The sequence below is a fragment of the Bombina bombina genome, chromosome 5 (genome assembly GCF_027579735.1).
Source record: "Bombina bombina isolate aBomBom1 chromosome 5, aBomBom1.pri, whole genome shotgun sequence".
NCBI classification, from domain to species: Eukaryota; Metazoa; Chordata; class Amphibia; order Anura; family Bombinatoridae; genus Bombina; species Bombina bombina.
Genome location: NC_069503.1, coordinates 1,027,227,385 through 1,027,247,910, shown reverse-complemented (window position 1 = coordinate 1,027,247,910; position 20,526 = coordinate 1,027,227,385). Strand labels below are relative to the sequence as shown.

Below are 20,526 nucleotides of genomic sequence, written 5' to 3'. Positions count from 1 at the left end.
TAAAACCAGCGGTGTGTGACCACGAACGTAATTCTCGTTCTCTGATTGGTCACACTACCTCGCGGTTCATTGGATCAGCCTTCCGTTGCGTGATTGGTCTAAAAACGGTCACGTGACCCCTTGATCCGTGCTTGTCAGATTTTTAAGGTGGACCAATATCGCAACGGGAGGATTATAGCACAATTGGATAATCAAAGGGTATAAAAATATAAAATTATATAAAAACAAAGTGACCACTCTATACCACTTAGTGCAATAAGCGTAGACATAAATAAATGTAGATTTAAATATAAATACTGATATTAAATAGGGGTATTTCATGTGTAGCAATAAGTAACATACAATAAGATACAATAAAACGATCTTAAATGTAATTATAAAATTGATAAAACACTAAACGGTTCCAGTAGATAAAATCCTCTAATCAATACATGTATTTCTTAAAAATTACATATTATCTGTTCATATATAAAAACATAAGTAAAAATTTATAAATACTAAGTAGACATAAGTAATACATCCAATAAAAACATAAAATAGCTATTATAAAAGGTAATTAAAACGAAAATTAAGTTTCTCTATAATACAATATATGTTTTCATTTGAGGTGGGATCAGACATAATACACCTTATACTAAGAAAGCAGCCAAATCAATGTCTTTATTAAGACCTTTTGGTATCTTGGTATCTAGGGTATGGATCCAATATGTTTCTCGTTTCCTTAAAGTCAGTTCCCTATCTTCATTTGGAACAAAATTAATGAATTCAATAATTGCACCTCTAAGACGATATGGATCTTTATTATGAAAAGACATGTAATGTGCAGATAAATTGTGTGATTTTTTCCCCATTTTTTATATTTGTAATATGCTCTAGTAGGCGTTTTTTATAGGGGCGTGTCGTGCGCCCTACGTATTGTAGGCCACACCCACATTGGAGTAGATATACGACAAAGTCAGTTCTACAGTTCACAAGTGTATTTATCTCTACTTCTTTATTGTTGGAATTCGAGATCAACTTTTATATTTTTATACCCTTTGATTATCCAATTGTGCTATAATCCTCCCGTTGCGATATTGGTCCACCTTAAAAATCTGACAAGCACGGATCAAGGGGTCACGTGATTAACTCACGTGACCGTTTTTAGACCAATCACGTAACGGAAGGCTGATCCAATGAACCGCGAGATAGTGTGACCAATCAGAGAACGAGAATTACGTTTGTGGTCACACACCACTGGTTTTAAATCGCTCATCGCTGCTTTATGTAAGTTATTCTGTACTTCTACCCCTCTGAGGAAGAAGGCGACTTTGAAACGCATCAGGGACACAGTACGGGTACAGTTTGAGTGATCAATATCTCTGAGGCTGTTGCAGTATTCGATTACCGCTATTTTGATGATTTTATTTGGCTTGTACTTACCTCATAACGATTGAGGTCATATTGTGTGAGTGGGCTGACATCTGTGGCTTATGTTTATGTTTGTCCTTAATAAAGGCGTACTTCACTATTTTCTGGCCCTTTTGTCTGTTCCCTTTCTCGCATACATATCTTGAGACATCATACTCTGTGGCGAGGATTCTGCATTCAACCTTGGTCTACAGCACATTGGATACATTTTTCTACTTACACCAGTGAATCAGACAACGGATGACAATCAATACTGATCCTGGAGAGAAATCTATATATGGTGATTACTTACTTCATACGGATTGAGGTTGCTTGAAGTAAGTCCCTAGGTATAGGGGAGATATTACCCCATAACATTTATTTTACCACAGAAGAAAGCCGCAGAATATAAACTCTTTTGTATTATATGTTTATATATGTGTACATATGTATTTATATGTGTGTACATATGTATTTACAGACATATATATACACACATTAATACATATGTACACATATATATAATCGCATTGGAGCCCTTTCCAGTTAAAATTATATAATTCAGATAGAGCATGCAATTTTAAGCAACTTTCTAATTTACTTCTATTATTAATTTTTCTTTTTGTATCTTTATTTGAAAAAGCAAGAAGGAGCCGGACCATATTTGGTTCAGCACCTGGGTAGTGCTTGCTGATTGATGTCTAAATGTAGCCACCAATCAACAATTGCTACCCAGGTGCTGAACAAAAAATGGGCTGGCTCCTAAGCTTACATTCTTGCGTTTTCAAATAAAGATACCAAGAGAACGGGAAAAAATGATAATAGGAATAAATTAGAATGTTGCTTAAAATTACAATCATGAATCATAAAAGAGAAAATGTGGGTGTCATATCCCTTTAACAGGGCATACAAGCAACTTTGAACTTATGCTACAAGAATCATTACATTATTTTATCTCCTTATACAAAGTTACCCATGAATGTCATATGGTTACTCTTACATTACCAGCCATATTCCCTTTCAAGCACACTAAAACACACTCATCTGCAGCACAGAGTTTTCCTCTAGAAGCCAACCCTCATCCAGCTGCCTCACACTGAGCACCACTCACTAATTGCACCACAGAGTTCTATTCATACGCTACTTCCCTCTCACAGGTGTGACATACAGCATAAACCATAACATGATCCATACCCAATGTCAGGTAGAATTTATAAGCCCTATATGCTTCTCAGTGTAGCCCTATATGCTTCTCAGTGTCTCAGGCTATCCCAGCAAATAAGCCGGTTTAATGATTGCTGATTAGCATTACCAACATAATTTCCAAGTAGATGAATGAGGAAATACTAACACTAGGTGCTATGTGAGATGTAGCAACCAGATAGAAGAGATGAACAGCATTGCCTGGGATGCACTGGTCAACGTATCACATCCTGCCTTACAAAAAGAAGGGCACAAGACAATTTTCCAGTTGCCTAATTTGTCGGCCACGCATGGTTATCAAGCCATGGTGAAGATGAGATCAAGCACATTGTACTGATTTACTTTAGATAACAATGATTGACTATGACAACATTGCACAATTGTGTGAGAATTCTGTATTTTGGAGCCCTAATTCAAATAATTGACTTACTGTAAACTACTTGGGTATTGATCTTTCCCGTGACCCTTGTTAAATTGTAAAAAAATAGTGAGAATTTCTATATGCTGCATTGTATTCCAATTATGAATTAAATTATAGCTATTGTTATCATTATTTATTTTTTAGCTATAGTTGTGTTTCTATGTCTGTTACATTATTTGGCCCTTTTTGCATAGTTTGTTTATCTCTATATTTTTGCCAAACTTAACATTAAGTATTCCATCTTTTTCAGCACAGCTGTGAATAGATTGTACCAGCCCCATCACTGACATGTAGAATAAACTTACTGCTCGCATGGAGCTATTACACATCTCAGCAAAGACACAGACACTTGATGAATGTAACAATGTGGACTGGAGTTATAACACTTGGAAGAACGATGACAAAAATTCCAGTGCTCAATGTTATGACAATCAATTTTTGGCTTCTGCAGTTTCACCAGATCAGTATGAATCAATACCATTAGGACCCTCTTTTGAAGGACCAGAGCATCTCAAATCCTTTCAAGATGATTACTCCAAAGGAAGAAAAAACACATGTTGTGTTGAAGAACTGGAAACCTCATTTACATATGTTGATGAGAATGTCAATATAGAACTTGTGACCCATCCACTTTCCAATAACAACTACAATGAGAATCTATACCACAACTCTGAGACAGAAATTCATCCAGAAGGGATACATGAAGCCTCCATAATGTCAGATGATGAAGCTGTGTCAGAAGCCTCAGGAAAGTCGGTTGATTATGGCTTCATCAGTGCAGTTACTTTCCTAATTACTGGGATTTTACTTGTAATCATTTCATACCTTGTCCCTAAGGACGTAAAATCAGATCCAAACCTGACATCAGCCAGAGAAATGGAAAAGATTGAAAAAGAAAATGCTAGAATTGGAGCACATTTGGATAGATGTGTAATCGCAGGGCTCTGCCTTTTAACACTTGGTGGTGTAGTGTTATCAGTGTTATTAATGGTGTCATTATGGAAAGGGGAATTATACAGAAGGAAAGCATTAGCAGCTAAAGACTCTGCAAAATTGTATGGATCTATTAATTTTAACCATTCGAAGTCTGGTGGAAATGAAAACACATTAGTGCAGGAAGAAACAATTGACATAATAGCTTAAAGGGAAATAATCAGTTCTATATCTGTTGAGGTTTTTTTTTTACTAACCCAGAAATAATAATGCTTTAAAAAATGTACATAACCCTTGCTACCCATGTGGTGTGCACATTGCATGTGTCAAAGTTCAGATTTCTGTTTGGAAGGCTATTAATGGGGAACTGTACTCAAAAACGTTCTATTATGTAAATATGTGTAAATATGAGTAAAACTTTTTTATATTTAAATTCAAGCTAATACAGCTGTATTGTACTTTCTACTAATGCTCGTTGACTAATCATTGCTTGATAGGCAATTCCTGTTAAAGCTGTCTGTGAACTCTTTGGAATTACCTGAATTTATGCATTGGTTACTCAGAATGTGGTCTGATCTTCATCTAAGTCACAATTATAAACAAACACAATCTGACTAAACTAAAACACAAAAATGGTTGCACTTTTCACATTCATTAATCATTCACAGTGCAGGCTTTAATAAATAAATGAACCTCTGTTCAACTTCGTGTTACATGTTTATGAGGTTTCCTATAATAAAGATTATTTGGAGTCAGGTGTTCCAATTGAGCAGATGAGATTGGAAGTGTGGGTTGCACAGGTGTCCTGCCCTTTAAATAAAGGCGCACAAAGCCTGACTATTGACAAATCTGTTCTTCTCAAGAAAGATAGGTTTAAAGTGAACCATGTCTTCTTCCCAACAACTTCAAACGGGACCTTAAAAGATGCATTATAGAGATGCACAAAGCTAGAAAAGGTTACATTGCTAATGACCTGCATTAATCCATGGTAAGGCAAATTGTCTACAAATGTACAAAATTCAGTACTGGAATCCTGCAAAGATTACTCACCGCTCATGGGCAATCCTGAAAGATGTAACAAATTACTCAATGGTAACAGCAAACACTACAGAAAACTACAAGCTGTGAAAGCCTTTGTTCTGGTGTCCACTATCAGACTGCTAAGACAAAAGTTAAACTTTTTGGCAAAAATGAACAATGTTATGTGTGGAAGGAAAAAGGCATTACACACCAACACCAAAACCTCATCCCAACTGTAAAGCATAGTGGAGATAGCTTCATGGTTGAAGCTCCTCAGGGCCTGGATGCCTTGCAATCATTATAAAAATGTATCAATACACTTTATAGTAGAATGTCAGCACAGCAATCCATGACCTCAAGCTTAAAGTGAATGTCAATTTTGAGGAATTAGTGTCCGTTTTTTTAATAATCCTATTAAAAACAATGGCACTTTAATTCATCAAAATTGACATTTCACTAGTTTTCTTTTCTGGCCGTCGGAAGCCTCTGTGACGTCAGAAATGACGAATCCGGCTTCCTCCAATCATGGCTTCCCCCGGGGGAATCTTGACCTGATGCAACGCAGTGATTGGAGGAAGCCGGATTCATCATTTTGGACCCGCGAAGACGGCTTGCGACGGGCGGAGGAAGTGCTGGAGCGGCTGCCAGGATTAAAAGGTAAGTTTTTGAAGAAAATTAGTGAAATGTCAATTTTGATGAATTAAAGTGCCCTTGTTTTTTTTTTTGTTTTTTTTTTAAATTAGCTTTATTATGTATAATAAAAGATGGGATTTACAATTTTTGGAGGCGCAGCTCCATATATTTATACATGAATAGCTTGACAATATGTAAAAAGGCTTTTTGGCTAATTAGTTTCAACAAAACAATTTAACTTTGGACTGGTGCAACCCACGTCTGAGTAAAACCACTTTATCTAATTATTCATGTGTAGTTTTATGAGATATATAAGGGATCTCTACTGCTTACATTCGTTGAATCACTAGACAGTGAAGGGATTATGTGGTTACTCTGCGTGTTGATACTATACCTAGTACTTTCGAGTATGGGTTAGAGGTTAGATTATATATCTTTAATATAGGATTCCCAAGTTGTCAGGATGTCAGAGTACATGTCCATTCTGTCACGTTTCATATAGTATAGTTCCTCGAGGTGGATAGACTCAGATACTCTTTGTATCCACATTACTTTTGTGGGGGGGTCTTTAGCTTTCCAATTTTTAGCTATTAAAAATTTCACGCTATTAACCATAATATAGAATAATTTAAGAAAGGGCTTATGTTTTATCTTAGGAGGTTTGTTTAGTAGCCACAGCAAAGGGTCCAGGGGAAATTGGGTTTCTAAAATGTCCTCTATTTCAGTAATCACAGTCCTCCATAAATCTTGGATAACCGTGCACCACCACCACATGTGGGTCATGCCACTATTAAAATGGCCACACCGCCAGCACTTATTATTAGATCTATGATATAATTTGTGGATTTTTTGGGGTGTATAATAACACCTATGGAGAATTTTCAGGTTAATTTCTAATGCTGCTGTGGAGATAGAGGTTTTTAGAGTGGATTGGACTATCTTATTGCCCACATGTAGTGGGATTGTTATTCCTATGTCTTTTTCCCAGCTATCTAGGTATGGTAAGGGTTGACCTGGGAATGGGGTGATCAATATCTTATATATCGTCGAAAGTGTGTGGCGAGTCGGTGGGCATCGGACACATAATTGTTCGTAATTAGTCAACGGTCTGGTCATGTTTGGGGATTGTTGGTGGAGTGTGATAAAGCTGTGGATGCGCCTATATGTGAACCAGTTAGTGAGGCAGGAAAAACCTTGTTCAATTAAGTTGGTTTGTGATTTAATCTGTTCATTTTGTATGAGCCAGTGTATTGGGAAATCTTTAATGTGAGAAGGGTAACAGTGTCTCTCTATGCTTGGGCCTAGGTCAAATTCACCATTTTCCACTAAGGACGTAAGCGGGGAGGGTCTAGAAGTGAGATTTGGGAAATATATCATTATTTTGCTCCACATCGTGTATGTTTCTGATATAATGGGATTAGTATGTGGTAGTTTAAATTTGAATGATGGAAATGTCCAGCAGTATCTGCTAAGATTTGTTGTGCAAGTTATTCCATGTTCCATGTCAACCCACCGTTTAAATGTTCTATGTATATTCCAGTCAACTATTCTTTGTAAGAATATTGCGTATCTGTAGTATGTTAGGTTAGGTATACCTAGTCCTCCTTGTGTTTTGGGAAGGGACATAAGTTGTTTGTTAATTCTAGGGTGTTTCTTGTGCCAAGTGAAGTCGCTAAGCGCTCGTTGAAGTAAGTTTAGAAATTTTTATGGCAGAGGAATTGGTAATGTTTGGAGAATGTATAAGATTCTAGGAAATATATTCATTTTTATCAGGTTAATACGCCCTAACCAAGATAGGTTTTTGGATCTCCAACTCGATAGGTCTCTTATAATCTCTTTTTTGATTTTTACATAGTTGAGATCGTATATTGTCGCTATAGATGTGGCTAGAGCGATTCCTAAATATTTAAGGGAACGTGTATTCCATTTGAATGGGGTAAGTGTCTCAGCTATCTTCTTTTTTTGAGAATCTAGTGTTATATTAAGAATTTCTGATTTGGGGATGTTGATTAGGAAGTTCGATTGGGTGTGAAAGTTGTCAAATTCTTGTATTAACAAGGGTAGGGATGTTTCTGGGTTTATTAGTGTAAATAGTATGTCATCTGCAAACAGAGAGATAACATACTTTTGATCATCTATGGTGATTCCCTCGATCCCAGGGTGGGATCTAATTCTAATCGCTAAAGTCTCTATTACGCAGGCGAATAATAAAGGGGATAATGGGCACCCCTGCCTCGTTCCATTAGATATTTTGAATGAATTGGACAGGGTGCCATTTATTAGTATTTTTGCACTTGGGTGGGTGTATAAAGAAAATATCTTTTGCAATATGCCTTCCCCAAATCCAAATGCTTGTAGGGTCAGTTGCAGGAAGTCCCATGCTATCCGGTCGAAGGCCTTTTCGGCATCGACCGAAAGCATGATTAGTGGGAGTTTCCGATTTTGTGCAAAAAAGATTGTATTAAGGGCCCTTACTGTGTTATCTTTTGCTTCTCTCCCCACCACGAACCCCACTTGATGGGGTGTATAAGATCCGGTAATAAGCCATTAATTCTGTTTGCCAATAGTTTAGAATATATCTTGGTGTCAGAGTTTAGAAGAGAAATTGGCCGGTAACTCGCAGTTAAATCAGGGGATTTATTCGGTTTCAGTAAGGTGGTAATATGGGCTTCTAGTGCTGAGTCCGGGAAGGGGTGAGTAAGATCTATTGAATTAAAATAATGCAGGAGGTGTAACGCTAGCTGTTCTGCGAATACAGCGTAGTATTTATATGTAAAGCCGTCTGGGCCTGGCGATTTGTTGTTAGGGAGATTTTTAATCACAAATTGTAGCTCTTCTAGTGTAAAGGGTTGATCTAATGCTTCTTTTTGCACTTAGGTCAGTTTGGGGAGACTCAAATTGGCGAGATATTCCGTTATCATTGTATGGCGGGAGGTGACGTCTGAAATCGGACTGGGGAGTAGTTTAGGTAAGTTATATAATTTTTGGTAATAGTCCCTAAATGACTCCGCTATGGCCTATGTTGATCTATGAGATTTATCTTTGTCGTCTTTTATGTGGAGGATGTAGTTGGAGGTGGATTTTTTCTTTTTTATGTATCTAGCCATAGAGCGTCCTGGTTTGTTTTGGTCCATGTAGGAGTGCTGTCTAGACAGGAAGGCGTATCTAGTCTGTTCTTTATTAAGGATAGAGGCTAAATTAAAACGTTTAGCTTGAAGAGTTTGTAGTATGGTGTCATCTTTAGTGTTTTTTTTATGGGTTTCTTCAAGTTGTGTTATTTCTTTAATGAGGGTGGTAATTGCTTCCCTTTTTTGCTTATTAAGATGAGCTTTATGAGCTATGAGCTCGCCTCTTATGGTGCATTTATGTGCTTCCCAGTTGTTTTGTGGGGAGGTGTCTGTATGCTTGTTGTGAAGGAAGAATTCATCTATACGAGTTTGAAGTTTTGTGGTAATGGAGGGGTCAGATAACAGGCTATCGTCTAATTTCCAAATATATTGTTTCTGGGGTTTGGAAGGCCAGCTGAAAGCACATTGTACTCCCGCATGATCTGACCATGTTATTGGGGAGATCTTTGCTGATCTTGCCAAGCTCATACTGGTGATGTCAGTGAATATATAATCAATTCTCTTATATGTCTTGTGGGGGAAGGAATAGAACGTGTAGTCTATAGAATCTGGGTGTAGGGTTCTCCACACGTCTAAACAGCAAAGTTGTTTTAGAATATTATTGGACTTCTTTATGCTTGATTTAGCGTTAGAGGAGGTATGTGAGGAGCTATCTAAGAGTGGGTTGAGGGTCAGGTTGAAGTCTCCTCCTATCAACAGCATGCCTTTTTGATGTTCTGTTATGGTATTTGATACTTTTTTGAGGAATGAGTGCTGCTTTGTGTGCGGAGCGTATAGTGAGACTATTGTAATGGGAAGGCCGTAAAGCAATCCAGTGACTAGAATATATCTTCCCTCCCTGTCCCTATGTACTGAGATCTCTTGGAATGGTATCTCTGCTTTTATTAGGATCCCCACTCCTTGGATTTTTTTCTGGGAGCGAGAGGCGAAGTAACTTTTACCAAATTTAAAATGAAATGTTTTGGGTTCTTTCCCCTTTAAAAAATGGGTCTCTTGGAGCAGTATTATATCTCCCTTCTTGTGTTTAAAATCTGTGAGTGCTGTTGTCCTTTTTCTGGGGGAATTAAGTCCCTTTGAATTGATAGAAATGAAGTTTATAGATCTAGTGTCGATTACTTTACGTGTCTGTAGAGCCATGAAATAAGTGGGTTATTGGAATAGGAAGTAATCTGAGAGACGTAGTGAGAAGTGGTTGTGGGGAGAGACCTTGATAAATGTGGTGTGTGGGTGCCCAGTCCAGAACAATATTAGAACATAACAATTTAAACCAAAACAGTAAATAGCTTGTGGAGGTATAACACATTACTAAGTAGAGTAACAATAACACTTGAAAGTGAACAAAAGAACTGAACATTTTAAACAATAAAAACAATGATAATAGCATCTTCCCTTTAAGAAAGATGAGAAGAGGAATGGCCACTCCTCCTCATCAGCCAGGTCTTAGGAAAGACCTAAAGTGCCCTTGTTTTTAATAGGATTATTATTATTTAAAACTGGGCACTAATTCATCAAAATTGACATTCACTTTAAGAGAGTTTGGATGATGCAACAAGACAAAGACCCAATCCACTAAAGAATGGCTGAAAAAGAAGATTCAATCTTTAGAATAGCCAAATTAGAGTCTTAATTTTAACACAGTTGAGATACTGTGGCATCAAGACAACACAGAAATATTAATGAGCTGAAACAGATATGTAGGGCGCAGGGGTCCATAATTCATCCTTAACACTGTGCAAGTTTTTTAAGCAGCTACAGGAAACATTTGGTGGAGGTTGTTGCCTCTAAAGGAAAAACTACAAGTTACTAAATTCAAGGGTTCATTTAATTTTTACAGCCTGCACTGTGAATGATTACTCAACATCTTCAAAAAAATAAAAATACAACTGTTTTTGTTATCAGTTTACTCAGATTGTATTTGTCTATAATTATAGCTTAGGTGAAGATCAGACCACATTTTATGAGTAATTAATGCAGAAATCCATGTAATTCAAAAGGGTTCACAAACTTTTTCTTGCAACTGTATATGGTTATTAACATTATAAGGAGGTGCACTACTGACGCTGGTATACGATTATGAATTTAAACAGATTTTGCATAATTTAAATGTCAACACATTTAAATTATGCTATTTCATATGGACAACACAAATATTGTTTACTGTGGATTCCTTTCTGCAGTGGGAAACAAGGCAATGTATGTTTATCACATAATCACTTCTTAATGAGACATAATAGTCAATACTGAAATGTGTCTAAGTGCATTTCAATTTTGTATAGAAGAATGTTTCAATATACTTCTATTTGCACATTTTAGATAGCTTTTACTATATTTTTGATAATATAAGTATAGTGCAGAAATGCTTCTATTCAAAATGAAAATGCACTCATGCACTTCTCATTTTCAACTTAAATATCCCTTTAAGAACATTCTGTAAATATTGTTGCTTGAATATTGAATGGCCATATATATATTTGAATACAGTGTCCCTTAATTAAACTAAACAAAAATGATATGTTTTTACACAGTTAAATAATTTTGGTTGAAGATTGGATATAAAACATTGTAAAAAAATACGATTTTCTGCAAAACTTAAATGGAATTTCATCAATAAAAGTTATGCTGAGATTAATTTATGATACGTTTTTTGGACACAATATTTAAAGAGACATTACCACTGTAAAAAAACACTTCTGAAAACAATTTTCTTGATTTTTCTAAAGTATATCAAGTCTCAATAAATGCCTGTTACTCTGTGCTGAATGATATCTGGTTATACAATATGGGCTAGATTACAAGTGGATTGGTATATATTTTTTTGTGATCACGAAAACCTCGCTAGAGTTAAGCTTTTTGCGAAAGTCGAGTTGCACTCGTATTGCAAGTTTTTAAAAAAAATATTTTGTGCTAGCGGTAACTCAAATTGCACGTAAAGTTGAAATTCCAAAATCTTGATCGGGTTATCCTGTTCCCCCAAGTCAATGGAGAAAAAAAAGTTGAAAAAACCGAACACCCACTCTCTCGCGCAAACACCAGGACATTTGCAATAGCGTTAACCCGACATGAAAATATGAATATTTCATATTCCAATGTTCTTTAACATGTTTTTTGTAATATGTGCATACCCGATTGCATACTGTAATATTCCAAAAATTATTGCATACTGTAATATGTGTATACCGGACATGACAAATATGTATACATATATATTAATGTATTTATGTGTATATATGTGTGTAAATACATATATACACATAATAATACATTGATACATATGTATACATATATAGACATATATATATATATTTATATATACATATACATAACTTTTTCACTTGCAAAAAACTGTTTGTGCCTCACCTATAGTTTAGCCCTAAATATGCTGTTTTGAATTCATGTTTGTTAAATGGGTTTTAAAAAACATACCTAAACAAATTATCTAGGCCAGATTCAGAAGCCCTTTTTTTTACCTAGCTGAGCAGCAACGGCCGCACACAGCAAAACGCTATTTTTTTTCAATAAGTTGATGTTTCCACCTCTTGGCTAATAGCCATGCTAGCCATATAGTATTATGCCGTATGGTGCGCTCTAAAAAAAGTTTTTTTAGTTATTGATCGGGTGTTAACTCTAAGCAAGAGGTTTAATAGGAATACTTCACATTCCTATGTTTTTCACTAAAAGAAAATATTCTTTTTATTTTTAAATATATATTTCTATATATATATATATGGTAATTTTTGTAATATATATATATATATATATATACCTATAGATCTATATAAATATAAACAAATATAAATAGATAGATATTGTTATTGTATAGCACTCTCACTTCCAAAGTTTGTAGATGCCAGGGTGCCAGCAGGTAAATATATAGGATGAAGTAAGGCACTCACTGGTCTTTTAATTAAATATTTATTAAATCAAGCGTGACGTTTCGGGGGGAGGGGAGTGTGTCCCCGAAACATCATGCTTGATTTAATAAATATTTAATTAAAAGACCAGTGAGTGCCTTCCTTCATCCTATATATAAGGTATTTGACTGGGAAGGGCTCAGGAGTATGTGTATATATATATATATAGTGTATATATCAGGTAAGATATTGTAAAATGATCCTCCAGCACTGCGAGATCCTTAGTGAAATTTTCAAAAGTCAGATTTTGCTTTACTTCTTCAAGGGGCGTTCCCTGCATTTCTGTATGTGAAGGAGAGACAAGCCCAATGCAATATAGCACTGAATGACATTAGAGTTCTGCTTCATTTACACTTTGTGATTTCTATTTTATATCACTTTGCACTTGATATTAAATTTTATTACATTTAAACTTTGCACTTTCTATTTTGTTTTTTATTTTGTGTACAGCAGTGTATTTAGGATTGTGATTTTACAAATTCTGATTATAGCGTAGACTTCACAGAGGCAGAACTTACTGAAAAGAAAAGGGGAGGAACCTGGAAATCCCAGGGAGTTGAGAGATGCCTTTTATACACCAAGATTACAAGTTGTGCGCTAAACCTGGTGCGTAAATAACGCAAAAAATGAGCGGTATGGCAATTTCCATAGAGCTGCCATTACAAGTTACAGAAAAAACTTCTTGTGCTGTGCTTTATGGCGCGTTAAGCTCTATGCCGCACAAAAGCCAAGGCCTGACTTTACATTCTTGTGCACGTTTTCCCAGATAGACATCAATGGAGAGAAAAAAACTAACACTGGCGATCGCTATAACGCAACCCCATTGATGTCTATGGGAAAAAGAAAGTTATGTAAAAACCTAACACCCTAACATAAACCCCTAGTCTAAATACCCCTAATCCGCCGTGCCCTGACATCGCCAACATTAAATAAAACTATTAACCCCTAATCCGCCATCCCTGACATCGCTGACACTAAATAAAACTATTAAAGGGGCAACTGAACCCAAATTTTTTCTTTTGTGATTCAGATAGAGCATAACATTTTAACAAACTTTCTAATTTACTCCTATTATCAAATATATTCGTTCTCTTGGTATCTTTATTTGAAATGCAAGAATGTAAGTTTAGATGCCGGCCCATTTTTGGTGAACAACCTGGGTTGTTCTTGTGGATAAAATAATCCACCAAAAAAAGTTCTGTCCAGAGTTCTGAAACACAAAAAAAGCTTAGATGCCTTCTTTTTCAAATAAAGATAGCAAGAGAATAAAAAATGATAATAGAAGTAAATTAGAAAGTTGCTTAAAATTGCATGCTCTATCGGAATCACGAAAGAAAAAATTTCAGTGTCCCTTTAACTTCTAAACTGCCGTCCCCCGCAAAATCCATAACTACTGGTCTCAGATCACGGAATGGATCGTGGTGGTATAAGCTACAACGCTAACAAAATAGCCGGACCACACAACCTGTAATACGGGATACCTCAAAATTACACACTCAAAAGTATATTTTTGACTGCGGTATGGAGAGTTGCATAAAGGCTAAAATGCTAGCGGTATAGCTGCATATTCTGCGCGCAATGGCCAATTTTTCAGCGGTATTGCCGTACCGTGCAACTTGTAATCTTGCCGATAGGAAGTAATAAAAGCTCTCTGGGATACAAAATTTCACATGGAAGAAAGAACATTACTGGAGAACGCCTGGGGCTTTTAGAAAGGCTGAGTTTGCATCAATTCCAAATTAAACTGAAATTTTTTCACTACAATTTAACTTGATTTTGTCTATATTTTAGTATACATTACTTTTGTGTTAGTTAAAACAACTGTATTGTGAATTTTGAGCAAACGTCCCCTGTTACAGCTGGTGAGACAAATCGGTGAAACAAATTAGTTAGACAAATCAGTGAGACCAGCTTGTTTAAAATGCTTAGACATTTTCAAAAGACTGGTGAGAGAGCTTCAGACAGCCTGGGAAATCCCCTTTTCATCCCATGGAACAGCCCTGTCCCTCCCAATTTCTGAAGCTGTAGGTTTCCAATGCAGCAAATTCAAGGTGTAATGTAATTGAGTATATATAAACAGAAATATACAATGTATGATTCTAATTTTTTAAAGTAACAGAAGTGTAACAAAACTCTCATATTACGCAGTGCTATATTGCACCGGGCTTGTCTCTCCATATATAGAAATGAGAGAGATCTTACAGTGCTGGAGAGTTCCGCCCTTTTTCTTTTGAATATTCAGTGAGTTCAGCCCCTGTGAAGTCTAAACTGCAATTTATCTCCAAGCTGGAGAACCTTTGAATATCAGGGCATCATACTTAAAGGAACAGTCAACACTAAAATTGTTATTGTTTAAAAAGATAGATAATGCCTTTACTACCCATTCCCCAGCTTTGCACAACCAATATTGTTATATTAATATACTTTATAACATTTAAACCTCTAAATTTCTGCCTGTTTCTAAGCTACTACAGACAGCCTCTTATCACATGCTTTTTTATTAGCTTTTCTCAACAGAAGACTGCTATTTCATGTGGGTCATATAGATAACATTGTGTTCATGCCCATGGAGTTATTTAAGAGTCAGCACAACACAGCAGTAATTGGCTAAAATGCAAATCAATAGATAATAAATAAAAAGTAATGTGATTAGGGGGCTGTCAGAAGATGCTTAGATACAAGGTAATTACAGTGGTAAAAAGTTTATTATAACTGTGTTGGTTGTGCAAAACTGGGGAATGGGTAATAAAGGGATTATCTCTCTTTTTACTAGATTAGGGGAAATTCAAAGGATTTGTGGCATTGAAGCCAAGTGCTGAATTACACACTATTACTACTAAGATAAACTTGATTTTTTCAGTGCTATTGGTTTTACGATATAAGCGATATTATGCAATAAGTGTTTATCTGAAACTGCCTAACTCTAGCACTCGTTAGGTGGTGTTGAGATATACGCAGATTTGAATTGATAATAATATTTGTAGTACAGCCAACTGTTGGCTGAGTAGACACATACGCATGTAAACTGGAAACAATTGTTAATAATAGGCTTTAATGCGTGTCATATATTGACACATTTTGATACATTGTACCAGTTTGTACCAAACACTTTATAAACAAGCCATAGAGGGGCGATTATGAGAAAATAGTGATACTCTTCTTGTTGCAAGAAGACTAATCTGAAATTGATTACACTATTGTATGAATGATGTGTTGTGCTAAATAATAGGGACTCTAGCAAGCAATCGGCTGACTGGGTTAAATCCCAGCAGTACGCAGGCAGGAGGACGCCTTTGAGCGCATAGTCTGTGTGCAGAGTTTGGATATTTATCTCCCTATACTACACATACCTATCCCCTCATACTAGCTTCATACAGTACTGTGGCACTTGCTAGGCAACACAGCCCCTTATTTTAGATTTGTTTTTAACTTATAGTCGGATCATTTCAATTAATTATATAGAAATGGATGGTCATTACCCATTTCTCTGAGTGACTGATTTAAGTAATTTGTTCGTCTCAGTATACATGTTTAATAAAGTGTTAATTTTTAACTGTTTATCTTAATTATCTATCTTTTAAAATGATAAAAATTATATTGTAGACTGTCCCTTTAAGTTCAAGTCTCCAAGTCGTGCTAAATATTCAAGCGCAATTTCTGTTTGCGCAGTCTTGATCTCCATTGAAAATATTGGTTGTGCTAGATTGATGTCAGCCACGCTAACCCTTCTCTAGTAAATGTGATTTATCACTGACTTGTAATATCAAGTTGCATGCTAATGTTAACGAGGTCAAGCGATACTGTTTATCAAGTCCCATTCTATGATTGGCCTCTTGCTCTCTGCCTTGTGCAAAGAATAACGCACAATCTGATATTACAAGTGGATGGTTAAAAATGTTAACCAAAGCTTATTAATATTTCTCTGTGCCCTATAACGTAGGCAAACTTAATAGACTATTTTATAGTGTAAATATAACTTTTATATTCACTGGGAATGAACAAATTAGTGTGACTCACTTTATTGCTATATTCGCTTTATTGCGGTGGTCTGGAACCGAACCCGCAATAACTCAGAGGTACGCCCTGTATATATATGTATGTGTGTGATTATATATAGGTATAGATATATAGAAATATCTATTTACACATACGAAAAACATTCTGCTATGTGCAGAACATTGGAATGTCAAATATTTACAGTAAATGAACACTAACACTCTATTAAATATGAATATTGCATAAATATGCTTTAACATGTTTTCATTTACTTGACTGCAAAGGACTCCAATGCACTTTTATATATATATATATATATATATATATATATATATATATATATATGTGTGTGTGTGTGTTTATAATGTATATACAGTACTGTGCAAAAGTCTTAGGCAACCATTAGATTTGTTGTTTTAGAAATAGTATAATGAGTTGACCATATGTCATTTTTTCTCAGTCTCTTTATTAGAATACAACTAGAAAATACAGGATATTTTTATGCAGTATTAAAAAACAGAACAAAATCAGAAAACACAGCTGGCAAGTATTTAGTGTGACCTCCCCTTACACTTGAGCAATAGCAGGAACCTGGCTCTCATAAACCTAAACAGAATGGAACCCTAATTAATGTCATTGCTAACACCTGTATTTGTCCTACTATTTCTTGTCAAAATGATCTCTGTGAAAAGTTCTATTATACCAGGTATGTGAAAGACATGCTTGAGCATTACATACACATGTGGTATGAGTTTAATTCATTGGAGGCTTGCTAATAAGACCAACTTTCAATCACATCATTCCATTATGAGTTTAATTCATTGGAAGCTTGCTAATAAGACCAACGTTCAATCACATCATTCCATTCAAAGTGCCAAAGATCACAAAATTTGACAGACATAAAATCACACTTTTGCATCAGCAAAGCCACTCTCAAAAGGAAATCAGCAAACATACTGGATACTCAAGATGTGGTATACAAACTGTTACAAAGAAATTTGAAGTCCAAGAAAAACAGCAGCACTCACCAATTCAAAAAAGTTGCAGGTTTATTGGGACACCAAAGTGAAGAAAAGGACAACATTTTGGACCTCTAGTCCTTAGTCATTTCTCTGTGGGATTTGTGTGGAGCCCCTGACAGATTTGCCCCACTGCCATTTGTTACTGTTCTTTACCTTTCTTTGCTAAAGAAATTTGAAGAATTATGGGAGGTCAATGACAAAAAAAAAGGACTGGACAGCCAAGAAAACTTTCAAAATCTGATGAAAAGCTTCTCAGTTTCTTCTTGGAGACACCAGAAGAAGTCCAGCAAGGACCTGGCTCAGCATCTGGTAGCTTCATCGGGATGCCAAGTTGACCTTTCTACAGTCCGAAAAAGCTTGATCAGTAATGGTCTTTTTGGAAGGGTAGCATCCAAGAAACCACTTTTTCAGAAGGGGAACAGGGTGAAAAGGCTCAGATATGCTAAAACTCACAAAGATTGGAATGAAGATCCGTGGAAAAGAGTATTATGAAGTGACAAATCCAAGTTTGACATTTTTGGGTCCAATCGTCGACAATATGTGAATAGAAAAGGTGGAGAGAGATGGAAGAATGAGGGCTTCAGTAAAACATGGTGGAGAGTCTGTCCTGGTTTGGAGCTGCATTTCTGCCAGTTGTGTTGGCGATATTGTCTGAATTGATGGGACCATGAATGCTGAAAAGTACAGACAGGTTTTAATCCAATATGCCATTCCTTCTGGAAAGCACCTGATTGGGAATGGTTTCTTTTTTAGCATAATAACGATCTCAAGCACACTGCTAATGCAGTGAAATCATATTTGGAGAGAAAAACAGCAGATAAAACACTGACAGTCATGGACTGGCCTTCACAGAGTCCAGACCTGAATATTATAAAGGCAGTACGGGATCACCTGGACAGAGAAAGAAATAAAAGACAACCGAAATCTAAAGAAGAACGCTGGGAATTGCTGAAAGAAGCCTGGTATAATATACCAGAAGATTACTTCAGAAAACTTCAGGACAGTCTTTCCAAAAGTGTTCAAGATGTGCTTAGTGCTAAGGGAGGTCAGAATAAATACTGACTTTTGCCCAAAGAAGCCATTTTGTTATTAAAATTATGTTTTTTTATATTTTGTGTACATATTTTTACATTTTCTGTTTGTGTCTTAATAAGGAGACCGCAAAATAAATATGGATGGTCATTAAAACTTTGCTAAAAGACCAAATCTAATGATTGACTTAGACTTTTGCACAGTACTTACTGTATGTCTGTAAATACATATATACACATATAAATACAAATATAAACATATAAATACATATATACACATATAATTACATATGTACAAATATATAGACATATACGTTTAGACATTGCAGCCTTTTTTTTCTAAAACCTGAGACCTATATCTTTTAGCCATTATAATTTTTTTGTATAATTTAAAAAAAATGTTTTATTAGATTGTGTTATTATGAGAGTAACTGCATTTTTAAATTTATTTTTGATGTGTTTTTGTGACACTTTTGTTTTGTGAAAAAGTTAAACAGAGCTCTGAGGCCACGCTATCCCGGCACGCGTTAAATTCAATTGCACTCATGCGAACGTGTTTACTTTCAACTTGTAATGCGAGTGCTAAATCCGATATCGCTCATGCGTAACTGTTAGTGTGCCACTTGTAATTTGGCCCAATGTATGTCAACATATTTTAAAGCGAATCGGCTTTGAATGTCTGTTGCTGGATCCTCCAACTAATGGTTAGTTCGTAGCCAAGTAAGTGAATATAGTAAGGTTAGTTAGTGGTTACTTTAGTTTGTGAGTGCCACAAGAGTCACATGACATAATGATATCTAAATATGCAGCATCTTACTACAAAACTTACCTTTATTTGCCCACAGGTCAAAGAAAATAACAATGTTTCAGATAATGGCCTAACAGCTATAGAACACCGGATCTTCTGCAGTATGTGTTATTGTCACATAAAAGCGGAAAAGAGACTTTCTTGCTTTAATATTTTGCACTCCATTTTGAACATGTTTATTTAAATCTAGATTCTAGCTGGTTATCATAATACAATATTTGTTTTATATTAACCCTTTAAGGACACAGCTTTCTGTTTGCTCAATTGTTTTATGACGGAAAAATTCCGTCATATGTCCTTAAGAGGTTAATATATAAGGTAACAAATTAATACTGTACATAAACAGATAACTCTGATTCCCAGCTCTATTAAACTACAAAAGCAATAAATGGGGAAAAAAAATGACCTCAAGTGACATAGTTATAAAAGGACTCCGAACTGACTGGATCAATGTTTGCTTGCAGTGTGCATAAATATTGGAGTGACTGTGTTCACTGAAATATAAAAACAATAATGTTTACTAAAAATCTCTGTCTACAAGAATCACATTGTACAGGCCATGCATTAGTAATAATGTCATTATTTGTCAATAAAGGAATAATTCATGCATGAGAGAATTTAGAAAAAACTCCCATCATTACAACATTATTTAGAGATCAGATTTGAGATAAATAATTCATCAGATTCATGTATAAAAATGTCAGTAAATCAGGTTACTTAGGATATAATTTAGTGCCATTTCCCATTCTAATTTCTGTTCTGGCAAAGTAGAAAAAGAGGGTTTGAATTACTGTCTCAGGGTTCTGTAGTTATGTACATATAGAAAGAAAGGCTGGGTACACAAAGGCCCGGGAGTATTCTAAACAGGATGCTAGTATGGACTTATTGAAAAGAAAAGACCTCACAGCATGTTCTGCCTCTAAACCTTTGTCTGTACTAAGCTGGTTTTGAGTTTTGATTGACAGATTTCAGTAATCAGTACAATCCTGAGTCTATGGGGTAGATTTACTAAAGTCTGCTCGACATCGCTA

The 20,526-nt window shown here is 35.7% G+C and overlaps 1 protein-coding gene across 2 annotated transcripts in view; it reads left to right on the top strand.

Annotated features, from left to right (window-relative positions):
- TMEM74 (transmembrane protein 74) overlaps positions 1 to 4,389 on the top strand; it is a 137,690-nt gene extending 133,301 nt beyond the window's left edge. Inside the window, exon 2 of one of the 2 annotated variants that reach the window (XM_053713193.1) lies at positions 3,264 to 4,389. In XM_053713193.1, the coding sequence (XP_053569168.1) occupies positions 3,326 to 4,156 (831 nt within the window). In that variant the 5' untranslated portion in view covers positions 3,264 to 3,325 and the 3' untranslated portion in view covers positions 4,157 to 4,389. The remainder of the gene's footprint in view (positions 1 to 3,263) is intronic. The other variant, XM_053713194.1, reaches the window with a different exon arrangement.
- The last annotated feature ends 16,137 nt before the right edge of the window (positions 4,390 to 20,526 follow it).